Raw genomic sequence first — 12,799 nt, 5'->3', positions numbered from 1 at the left:
CAGAGGAAAATACGCATTTGCAAAACACATCTCGGTGCAGCTTTAAACAATCTTTTAATAGAAACCTCAGTGGCTTCTACATAAATTATGCAATTTCAAAACGACAATTAGCGAGACAATGAATTTAAAAATGTTTTTTTTATACTGAAAATATAAACAAAAATGTACCAGCTACCTAATTTATCAGGAGTGCATTCAAATAGATGAGAACACCACAGTTGAATGAATTCAGTAAGAATGTATTTATCACAAGTAGCAGGGCTTGAATGCTGGCAGTGAATTAACAAGAGTACTAGACAATGATTCCAATGTAAAGCGGCATAGTGAAAAGGGTGATTAGTCAGACTGGAAACCCTGACGCTTAAATTATCAGGACGGCTTAGTGCTCTGTTCTTATACAGAATACTTAAAAAAATGATGAGCAGAGGTAGTCTATCATTGTTTAGTATCACATATATTTGTTATGTCCATTATCCTAAGAAAATATATATACATATATGAATATACCGTATAAATACAGTATATATTTTGCTTGTTATCTAATTAATCCCTTTGGCACATTTTCAAATGGCCTACTGCATTCAAATTGATTGACAATTAAGATTAACAAAATGTTCTAGTTTGGGTGCATGTATTCTATTACATTATTTAAAAAGGCAATATAGAGAAAACATGTTCCTTTTAAAGTAAGCAGTAGTAATATACATTAGATTTTGAACTCTTGACAGACATGTAAAACATCATGAATGTTTTTTCCTATGCAACTAGTGTGTAAATCTGATTTTGGCTTAGTATCAACCTGTTGTAATACAAGTTTGGATGCCTGAAGCCCATTTAAATAAATGGGAGCTGAATCTATCAAATCAAAAATTAAAATTTTCTGGGCTAATCGGCAAAGAGTTGTAAATATAATTGATTTGGGTTGGGCACTGCCCTGGAGCACCAGTGCAAATTATTTATACTGTATCCCTTTTTCCTTGTAAATGTCACTTTAGCTGTAGCATATCCTACAGTAAGAATGAAAAAATGATTGCGTTCCCCTCAATACGCAAACCAGACCCCTTTGAGTCTAGTATGGATTTTAAGGGTATCCCCATGCAAAATATGTGAGGGTCCCCCTTAAAATCCATACCAGACCCACTTCTGAGCATAGAGCCTGGCTGGCCAGGAAAGGGAGGTGGAGTGATCGTGCACCCCCCTGGACCATACCAGAACAAGTGCCCTCAACATTGGAGGTGTGTTACCAAGGGGGAGCCCCCTGCAAAATCACCTTGTCCCCATGTTGATAAAGACAAGGGCCTCTTCCCCACAACTCTGACCTGCTGATTGTGGTGTTTTTATCAGAATCTGAAAGTAAATGAGCAAGGGTTACATAATGCCCCTTCTCGGTCATAAGAAAAAAAATGTAATCTAGAAATAAAGACACCCAAACATTTGAAAAGTCTTATATTAAAAAATAGACATCCCCCAGAAGTCCTCTGCTGTAAATCCATCATCAATCATGGTGCCTGCCACCAGCTGAGTTATCGAAATAAAAAGTCTGATAGACCAGGCATACATGATACATACAATGATAACAATGGTACTCCTACCAAATGGCAACTCCTTGAGCTATCGTCGGCTATATAAGGGAAGGGGCTGTATCAGGAACATCATGTCAGCTGTCAGAAAGATTGTGCCAGATGTAAGGCTCGTGCTGAATATACACACAATGGGATATGCATAGATGTAGGGGAATTTTTATTTATTTTGTGTTGCTGTAAGTCAGGGATATGCAATTAGCGGACCTCCAGGTGTTGCAAAACTACCAGTTCCATCATGCCTCTGCCTCTGGGTGTCATGTTTGTGGCTGTCAGAGTCTTGCTATGCCTCATGGGACTTGTAGTTCTGCAGCAGCAGGAGGTCCGCTAATTGCATATCCCTACTGTAAGTGCTTGTTCACATTAGATGCATTTAGGCTATACTGGCAGCAGTGGCAGCTATTTTCAGTGCAGTCCAAATGCATAGACAAGGCAAAATGCCTTGTTTCCTATGTTCAAGGGGATACATCCAAGAGGCACTTAAATTCATATTGATATAAAGCTTAAATCAAAAGTAGGAGCGCCAGAGCAAAGTCATCAGATGTTTTTTCACCTAAATGCATAGATTGCATTAAGGTGAAAAAATGTTTTTCTTTACAACTCCTTTAATTTCAGGGGAAAAGCATGTTCCCTTATCACTACGATGAATGATACTGTGTGGAAATTACATTTCAAATAAACTTTGATGAAAAAAAATGAACAGTGCAATGTGCCAGGGTCAACGCATTGGCACTGTCTCCCAACACACACCAGTGGCCGTGCAAACAGCAAACCTGGTGTTAACAAGCTTTTAAATATATTCCCACATTTCCTGTCTGGTAAAATTGTTGTCACTGGGACAGTAAGTGAGGGGAAATCTCTCCAAATGGAGCCCCAAATAGTGGTAACCCTAACACAGGTTCCAATCTTTCCCAACAAAACCAAAAAAGGTTTGGGCTCAATATACCATTTTATCTCTGCAGATATGACAGAATTGGGTTTTACAACTTAGTAATTCAGTACTATGCATTGTAAACATTCTTCTAGAGAAAATGCTTTTATTTTCTATTAGTCCATTGATTTATCTTTTCAGCCTATTCAATGAGATGAGACAGGATAATGATGCTCAGTTTGAAACGCTTATACAGTAGCTATAAAGTAGTTCAAGTCAATTTGCAGAAGCAAAAACCATATATTGAGAGGCTCAACAGATGACACCAGAAGGCTGGCTGTGCCAGGAGTAGGAAAGATTTCCAGTCTGTGGAGAGCTCCACTTATAATGGAGGTTTTTGTAAACACTAAAAACGTTCTAAAGGTTCATTTTAATTTTTACTTGGCTTCTCCTGAGAGCTGCCTTGACTTCTTTATTTTTTAAGCTATAGATCAGTGGATTAAGCATCGGAACACAAGCTGTGTTAAAAAGAGCAAACATTTTTTTGCCATCCAAGGTGCTGCTTAGGTTTGGTGTCAGATATTGGCTAAATAATGTAGTGTACAGCAGTGTGACAACTGTTAGGTGGGAGGAACATGTGTAGAAAGCCTTTTGTCGGCCAGTACTAGAAGGAATCTTCAATATTGCAACTATAATGAAAACATAAGAAACACATGTGAGAAGGAATGGGGTGACAATCATGGGACCCAATCCTTCTGCTAAGAACAGGATTTCCAATAGTCTAGTGTCATTGCAAGAAATCTGCATCAAAGGGACAATGTCACAAAAGAAGTGGTTGACTTCAATAGTTCTATAGCAAGAATAACTGCATACTACCCAGGCTGGGGGAATGACTTCCAAAAATGCAAACAACCAGCAGAAAGCAGCCAACAAAACATATGTTCTTGGATTCATAATAATGTGATAATGCAGAGGTTTACAGATGGCCACATATCGATCATAACTCATAGCTGTAAGTGTGACCAGCTCAGCACACTGCAAGGCACCAAACATATACATCTGTGCCATGCAGGCCACAAAGGAGACCACCTTGTAACCAGTGATAAAATTCATGAGTATCTTATGAAGCGTCACTGTAGTGCACATGATGTCTACTATAGACAAGTTTCCTAGGAAGAAGTACATTGGCTTATGGAGCTGGGAGTCCCGGCAAGCAATAAGAATGGTTAGGTTACCACACAGGGTGATGAGATAAATGACAAGAACCACAAGGAAGATGGGAAGCTGAAGGTGAGGGTCATCTGATATCCCTTTAATGATGAAATAGTCAATAAATGTTTGATTTATGTACATTTTTCAAAGGCTTGGAATCTGAGAATAGAATACACAATCTTTAGTATATGATGCTGTTTTCTTATTTACTAGTACAATATTTATATAACTTTAGGAAGAGCATGACCAAAGTTATTCTTTGTCTAGCTCCAGGTCACTTTTCAGAACACATGATGTAATGTGGGATATGATGATATGCCATACCCAGGGCTTTTTTTCAGGGGGAACTTGGGGGAACTCAGTTCCACCACCTTTGGCTCAGACCCTTTGGTGACTGCTCACCACAATCACTTATAAACACAGAAGTTACAGCTCTTCACTCTGTGTGTAACCCCCCCCCCCCCTGAACTCTGCACTCTGTATGTAATGCAGTCCTGGTATTTAATGCCCCTTTAAGACCCCTCTACTGTTTGTGAAATCTGAACGGGGTTGTGGTTGACTTCCTGCACCTATTTTCTGAGAAAAAAAGCTCTGGCCATACCAAGAGCTGTGTTTCTAGGCTTGTTCAACTCGAGTAGGTTGATATCAATGAAACATAACCACTCTCCTGCTTCTAACCCTTCTTGTATGACTGATCAGCGTTTCCAACTACTACAGAGAGGTTTTAGCAACTTTCCATTGGATTGTAGTTGTAGCAGCATTTTAACTACTGTATCACATAGAGGTGAACATACAGCCTTTGCAAACCTGTAAATCTATAAAGGAGCCTTAAGAGTGAGGCCTATTAGAAGGGAGTATCAGGGTTGACTGCATAGACCTGATCAGTGCTGGGACAAGGACATTTGGTGCCCAGGGCGAAGATGGCAAACTGCGCCCCCCCCCCCCCGTTTTTAAGAAACAATCAATGTTGTTTCAAAACAAGAATATACTTAAAGCAATAGAACAAAGCACACTGGCAGCAATTGATGGACAGGATAGCGGAAATTGATGGGCACACTGGCGGCAATTGATGGGCACACTGGCAGCACACTGGCGGCAATTGATGGGGCAAACTGGCAACAATTGATGGTTACAGACTGTGCCCATCACACGCAGCCACTGTGCCCATCACACGCAGCCACTGTGCCCATCACACGCAGCCACTGCGTGCAGGAGCGCACTTGACAATCAGCTTACAATTTGTACAGTGCCACTGCCGCTGCCCGCCGCTGCCCGCGCTGACTACTTTGCCACAAGTGTACTGGTCTGGCAGCCGCGGCTGCCTGTGTGTCAGAACTGCGCCTCCCTCCTATACAAAATGGTACCGCCCAGGGCACTCACCCCTTCTGCCCCTGCCTTGTACCGGCCCTGGACCTGATGGCTATGGTATGGAAATTAGACCTCTGATACTGGTAATGTTACAGTAAATGACACTAATAGTGGTATTGGACACTGTTTAAAAAAAACAAAAAACTGAGATCCCTTTCACACCTCTGCACTTTAGGTTCACATTCCAGCATTTAAACCCACATATAATAATATATGCTGCTCTTTTTATCACTACTTATAATAGGCCAGTTCTTGTGTATCTTATCAAATACCACCATTAAAGCTACACTGTTGCTGTTTCAATGAAACTCGTCTTTTATCACATCAAAAGTTATCGTGTGTAAAATTCACAGTTTGTGCATTATTTGATACATGTAACTACACAAAAAAAGAATCTTACATACAGAAAACATGTTCAACCTTTAAAAATACAATACAAAACAAATGCTTTCTCATGCAATTCAACTTTTCTTAATATTTTCAATTATCAGACATTTTTGGGTACAATTTATCAAGGTTAGCTATGTCATGCATTTACTCTTCACTTTAGTCTAATAGTTTGCATGCCTGTTGCTGAGAACACAGTGGGGGATGTTTACTAAAACTGGTGCACTCAGAATCTTTTGCAGCTGAACATGGTAGCCAATAAGCTTCTAAATTCAGCTTGTTCAATTAAGCTTTGGCAATAAAACCTGGAAGTTGATTGGTTTCTAGGCAAAGTTGCACTAGATTTTGCACTAGTCATGTTTAGTAAATAACCCCCAGTGCATGCTTACTCAGCTATGTGCGTAGAGTATGTACCTAGAAATTGTGCTTTTATTGTGCCTAACCTTGCACCATGCTATACTGTGAGAACCCTATGAAAATCTATTGCAAAAAAAATGCAGTGCAACAACAGAAAAGTAAATGAAAATGTGCTTTAGATAGAAAAAAAAAATCTTTAAATGGAAAATATAACCTGCATATGTGAATTCCCTCATTATTGTATATTCCATACTATTAGTAGCTACCAACCCATTAATCCTGATTATTATTTTTTGTAAATTTTGTAAATTTCTATAGATGTTGGTCCATGACCCTGTGGTTTTTATTTAAAACGATATAATCTTATGCAGTAGTGCCAACATGTTGTAGTGCGGTCAGAACATAATGGCCACTTTGTTATGCAGCAACAAATACGCATTTGGCGACCTACTTACCGATGTCAGCTTTTTGGGTGCTCTGGTATAAAAAAAGAACACAGTGCTGTTTCTGTGTATTTTGAATGCAGACTAGTCATTGTACAAAATACAGCTTAGTTCATCAAAGTACGCTTTCCATGATTCTGTCTATAAAACATTTAGAGACTCATTTGAATGCAATACATGGTGTACCCGAAACAAGCTCAAAATAAATAAATAAATACCTCAAAATCTAATGCTTAATGAGTATTAAAAATGTTATGTTGACTAGTCACCTCATTTAGTGAAACTAAGTTATTGTATAGAAAATTTGTTTTTTCCAAGGAGTCCTCTTCTCAAGTCAAATATCAGGCGCTATCATTGGTGAGCAGGTACATGAGATTGTCCTGCGGAGTGCAGCTTCTTGCAGATGTGAGCATTGTATATATAGACTGCAGTTATAATTAATCCCCCTAGCTCTGTTATTTTTAGTCTCATAAGGGCAATTTGATTGATAATTACCATGTGGAGTGTGCTACTGTTGCATGCCTTTATTTTAACAAAATAATATTTTTATCATTAATATAATAATAATAATAATAATAATAATAATAATAATAATAATAATATTTATCATTATTATTATAAAATGTTATATATCATTTGAAAGACAATTTAATCAGCATGAGGTACAAATAGTAGAAGTATGAATTGCTAATACTGCTAAGAAAAAAAGTGGAACATAAAGGGGTTGTAAAGGTAATTTTTTTCCCCCTAAATAGCTTCCTTTACCTTAGTGCAGTCCTCCTTCACTTACCTCATCCTTCGATTTTGCTTTTAAATGTCCTTATTTCTTCTGAGAAATCCTCACTTCCTGTTCTTCTGTCTGTAACTCCACACAGTAATGCAAGGCTTTCTCCCTGGTGTGGAGTGTCGTGCTCGCCCCCTCCCTTGGGGGGGGGGCGAGCAGGAGAGTAAGGACACCCACTAACACACAGCTCATTTCTCTATATGCAACGTAGAGCGTCCTGACTCTCCTGCTCGCCCCCTCAAGGGACCCCTCACGACACTCCACACCAGGGAGAAAGTCTTGCATTATTGTGTGGAGTTACATACAGAAGAACAGGAAGTGAGGATTTCTCAGAACAAATAAGGACATTTAAAAGCAGAATCGAAGGATGAGGTGAGTGAAGAAGGACTGCACTAAAGTAAAGGAAGGTATTTAGGATTTTTTTTTTTACCTTTACAACCCCTTTAATTTAAAAGCTTTGGACAGAGTGGGGACAGGTTAGAAAAATGGTGATCTAAATCTAGATGTAGGGTACTACAACTGTGGCCTCTCCCCAGGGGGGCAGACATAATATTCACTGTAAGCAATACAACAGAAGATTCCAGGCTCTATAGAAATACTACAGGAGACGGTCAGAGATTGTGAACACATTATTGGTGTGTTTGGAGCCTGGGGATATGCTCAGGAGATGATCAGAAACTAGGGACATACTGCAGGAGATGGTCAGTGACTGTGCACATGCTACATATTTGATTGGAGACTATGGAATTACTCCAGGAGATAGTCAGAGACTGGGGGCATGCTACAGGTGTGTATGCAGGGCTAACTAATAATAGTGCAAACCTGACTGGCCTAGGTGCTGGTGGTGATTAGGGAGAGGAGTCACCCTACTAGTGGTGAAACTGATCTCCCCTTAAAGAACACGTACCAGGTGACCCAGGACCCCATGTTCCACAGGCCCCCATGTTCCACAGGCTCTGGGTGTTCAACTAGGCTTCTGGAGCTCTAATATGAACCACAGCAAATTGCAGGACCTTGCATGAGAGTTGCTACCGGTGTATGAGGGTTGTTTTGGACTTGGATCAGGAAAATGGAGTGAGCAGATCTCAAACCAGCATTTGTGCAGTTACAAAGTACAGAATAAGATCTTAAAAACCCTGTTTACTTGTAGGGCCACAGCTTCAGGATATGGCCATGTGAGGCATGGATGAGCAAACATTTATGCTTGTAGACAGGGGCATGTTACATGGAACTGCTATAGATCACTGCTCTAAAAACCCTTTACAAATCAATAACTCCACTCAACATTCTGGCTTCTTGTGACCCAGAGGCTGAGGTGTAGCTTGAAGCTTGTGGGCCTGATGAAAAAGTTGACCTGAGCCCCCCACTACCACCCACCGCTTCCCCTCCATGCCAAAATACTCCCACTGCATGCCAAGATACTATAAGGAGTTAAGCAGCTGTATGCACTGCCCTTTTCTGCGCACATTGCACCCATACCTGTACACACTGCTACCCTGCAGACATTAGTCTTTGTAAGAAAAAAAAATGTAATCTAGAAATAAAGACACCCAAACATTTAAAAGGTCTTAAAATAAAAAAAAAATCCCCCAAAAGTCCCCTGCTGTAAATCCATCATCAAACATGGTGCCTGCCACCAGTTGACTTGCCCAAATAAAAAATCAGATGGATCAGGCACGCATGACAATAATGACAATGGTACTCCTACCAAATGACAACTCCTTGAGCTGTCATCAGCTATATAAGGGAAGGGGCTGTATCAGGAACATCATGTCAGCTGTCAGAAAGATTGTGCCAGATGTAAGGCTCATGCTAAATATACACACAATGGCATGCCCATGGACGTAGGGGAATGTCCACCACAGATACTGGTGCCTAAAGGACTATTTTAAACCTAGACCCTGCACTGGATCATTGCTGGATGATCTTTCAGCTTGTATCTCTGTTATTCTAAATCCTTAAATGCTGCTTGACTTTGTCATTGACCTGGCTTTTATGTGACCTGCCTTGGTATTACCCCTGCCTATCTATGTCTGCTCCCTATCCATGTTATAAACCTCAGCCTTAACTTTTGACCAAGATTTTGTCCATTGATTCTGTACATTGTTATCTGCATGTTGCCATCCTCTGCTCATCTTTGATCTTGATCCTGCTCGTGAGGTAGTACCTTCCTGCCTGACTGTTCATACTCGGTTTGTGACCCAACTCTAATTCCTTCTGGTCTGGTTGAAGTTGGGGTGCCCTCATCAATGCGCTTCTGCTTACCTAACACCAGTACTCCCAAGTGCAAGTATAAAGTTCCAGCTTCCTGGCACCTGAACCCTTCCATTGCCCTAGCAGTCCCCGTTTTAACTTCCAGGGGTGCTTGGACTGCTCGGACTCGGAATTGTGCAAGAGAATGCCCTTATCATCTCAAGCTCCTTGTACAGGTACGTGAGAGGTAAGGAAAGTAATGACATCCTCGACCAAATATGGCCATGGCCACATTTTATCAATGTCCTTGCCCAAATATAAGCAGTGACCACATTTGGGCAGTGATGTCACTGCTCTCCCTGCCCTTTGTCTATATGGTCAGGGATTCCCAGCCATGTAAGTCACTGTAAAGAAAGGAGGTGATCACTGGTGCTGCATATCCATGTGGTCCTATGGCGGTGAATTTTTCACGTCACTTATCCGTAATCAAAAATCAAGAACGAGTAATTGCACACACCTGTAAGCCCTTCACACAATTGAGTGACTACTAATGATGCTTAAATACTCCTCACGTATGGGTTCCCCATACCCATGATTAAGATCCAGGGGCGGAGTGAAACGCATTGGGGCATGGCCTGGTAGGAGTCCAGGCTCATGTTGCCACTCTGATTATCACCATAGGACCACAAGGAAGAGAAAGAAGGGATCACCTTCTTTCTCTCCCTTGAGTCACAGCAGGAGCTGGGATGTGCTCCATCCTTCACAAGCACTCCTAGCAGTGGATGTAGAACAAGCTACATACACACCCCACAAGATACTATGGGTCACATATAAGTAAATATGACCTCAGCAGTTTCTAATAACGCAGTGGATGCCAGCACCTGCTGCTTCCTTAGGAACTAGTGACAGTGGGAAGATATTATATATATGGAAGTGGTAGGAATAACTCTTCTATTTATGATTTTCACGTTTGGATAAACAGGGGGATAAACAGACAAAAGTTCAGGCATTTGTGTGAATGCCTGAAAAGTTTGGTCCAAACCATTGGCTCATCCCTACCAGAATGAATGCTGTATATTAAAAGAAATTACTGACACTTTTGTCAGCAGCTGGTGGTCATAAGTTGGCCCATCTTAAGCACAAGCACATTGACCCTTTGTATAACCTGTGTCTGACGTTTGCTCAGAATATAATTGTCATCTGTGGACCTCGACACAATGGTGTGGCTCTTGATTCTTACATTCTTTCTCTTCAGTCTCAACCTAAGATGGCTTTGGAACCTTTTGGTTTGAAGAAACTGCCAACCTAGTATTAGAGGCCCTGTACTATAATATTTACCCCCACACCATTGGATAAGAACATGGTGAATCCTGAATATCTTCATCTATCAATTTTTACAACAGGCTGGGGACAGGGAAGTGATGAGTAGATGACCTGACTTTTTTGTCAAATCACCAATTCGACTCTCTTATCTCTGTGTAAATCTCAGGACTGTATAAACAGAAACACAAATCCTTTGATAGGTAAAAATGCTTTCAAATACCTGTGCACTAAGCTGTTTTCTTGGAGATCAGCTTTAAAGCTACAAGAGTACAGGTGATATCAATGCTATCAGGCTTTATCAATACATATGAAGGAAGGACCACACATATTATAGAGAGATTTCCTTTTTCCACTCTTTTTGACAAGTCTCATTATGTCATTTGACAAGTGTCACTCAGTTTGGTTTCACAGAATTGATCCCTGTTTAATCAACTAGAAAATCTCCTTTGACATGAGGACACTTTCATAACAGCAAAACACCTCTGAATTTCATAAAGTCAAGGAAAAGTTACAATTATTAATACCCCAATTGTCTATGGATGATTGATACAATTTGAAGAGAACATTACATTTCCTGCTTTTCACCAGAGATAAAATTATTCAAGTAAAATATTTTTTTTTGGGGGGTGGGGTAAAAGTAGCTGGTCTTGCCTAGGGGGGAAAATATTCTAGCACCGGCTCTGGAAGTTTCACTTGCATTATTTGCATTTTTCTTAAACAGAAATATAAAAGGATTGGTAAGAGCATTTTCAATTTTATGTGTAAGGAACACACCAAGTTGGATTCTTTAGTGTAAACATTTACAATGATTTAACGATTATTGAATACCAAAAAGATTTGTTTACTTTATTCACATTTAAAGGACTATAATATTACCATTATTATCATTAATTTAATTAATTTAATTGAATGTATTAGAGATTGCAATTTAATGTATTTCTATGTATATAGTTCAAGGTGTGGTGGAAACATGGATTATTTTTAGCTCTGTATTTATGAAATATACAAGGTGTGTCCAGAATATAATGAGAATAATGTTAATATGCTCGAGAAGGCCTCTGTGAAGGGAGAAGCTGGCTGGGGTAACTTGAGGTGGGGCGTCATGTATAAGTTAGAACACTGATCAGTTTGCATTCCAGCCATGTTAGAGTCGAGACATTCTTTTTTGTGATAATCTGTTCAAGTGCCTCCTATTAAGAAAAAGGCAAGTTAATTTGGAACAGTGGTACGCTATAACATTTTGTGTGAAATGGGGTAAAAGTGCATCAAAACTTTGGAAATGGTAAGGAAAGCTTATGGAGAAGCTGCGCTATCATCTGCACAAATGTACCAATAGCACAAGGACTTCAAGGAAGGACAAGAAGGTTTTGGAGGTGAAAAATTATCAGGACACCCCTCTTCATCAAAAACAGAACAGAATGTGGATGCAGTGAGGTCTGTTCTTTGATTTTTTTGAGTTAAGTGATCATGGGAGATGAATCCTGTTTTTTTTAGTACAATCCAGAGACAAAGAAACAAAGTTCAGAATGGCACACACCCACATCGCCTCACCCCAAAAGAGGTGAAATTAGCAAATCAAGTCAAACTATGCAGACTCTGAGCGCCATTCCCCTTGAAGACTTTCAAGGATGCTATGAAGAATGGAAGAATCACTGGGAGCATTGTGTACACTCGCAAGGTGCATATTTTGAAGGAGACAATGTTTAATTGTAAAATATTTAAATGAAAGATTTTTTTTAATATCATTCTCATTCATTTTGTGGATACACCTCATAGGTATTTTATAATCTTGTGTCAAGTGAGCGTGACACAGTTTTAAAGTACCAACTGGGGATAAATAGATATAGATAAATAACAAAGTAAAAAAACATAGGAATAAAAAACATACCAATGTTTCTTGTCTGGGTGCTGTAACAGTACAACCACCACTGGCGATCAGGGATTTCGTTTGGAGTGACCTTGACTTATCTCCTTCCCCCTAACTAAATTCACAGTTAAAAAGATTGGAAAGGGAAGTATCTTTGCTCATTCACCTAGTTGTACACTCTCTGACCTCTTGTAGACCTCTCAGGTCTACAAGAATGCCCCTCTATCTTACTATAATATACCATGAAACTGAAAAGAAAAAAAAAAGAATAACAAAGGAAGGAAATACACAAACATACATTTTATTATCACTTATTTAATACACATAGCAGAATGAAAAAAAAATACTTTTTTTATTTTATTTAAACGTTGTGCCATTCAAAATTGAATGTAGCATAAAGAAAACTACCGGCAA

General features: G+C 39.7%; 1 protein-coding gene across 1 annotated transcript; it reads right to left on the bottom strand.

Annotated features, from left to right (window-relative positions):
* Positions 1 to 2,684: 2,684 nt before the first annotated feature.
* LOC120914432 (olfactory receptor 151-like) lies at positions 2,685 to 3,848 on the bottom strand. Its single transcript, XM_040325128.1, has one exon. It carries the CDS (start codon positions 3,802 to 3,804, stop codon positions 2,869 to 2,871), a length of 936 nt encoding a protein of 311 aa, XP_040181062.1. The 5' UTR covers positions 3,805 to 3,848; the 3' UTR covers positions 2,685 to 2,868.
* Between the last annotated feature and the right edge of the window lie 8,951 nt (positions 3,849 to 12,799).

Source organism: Rana temporaria, chromosome 9, assembly GCF_905171775.1.
Source record: "Rana temporaria chromosome 9, aRanTem1.1, whole genome shotgun sequence".
NCBI lineage: Eukaryota > Metazoa > Chordata > Amphibia > Anura > Ranidae > Rana > Rana temporaria.
The sequence above is the reverse complement of the archived record's forward strand: the minus strand, read 5'-3'. Positions and strand labels throughout refer to the sequence as shown.

Excerpts from the sequence above, each read along its gene's own strand:
- LOC120914432 (XM_040325128.1), bottom strand. The coding sequence starts at position 3,804 with ATGTACATAAATCAAACATTTATTGACTATTTCATCATTAAAGGGATA.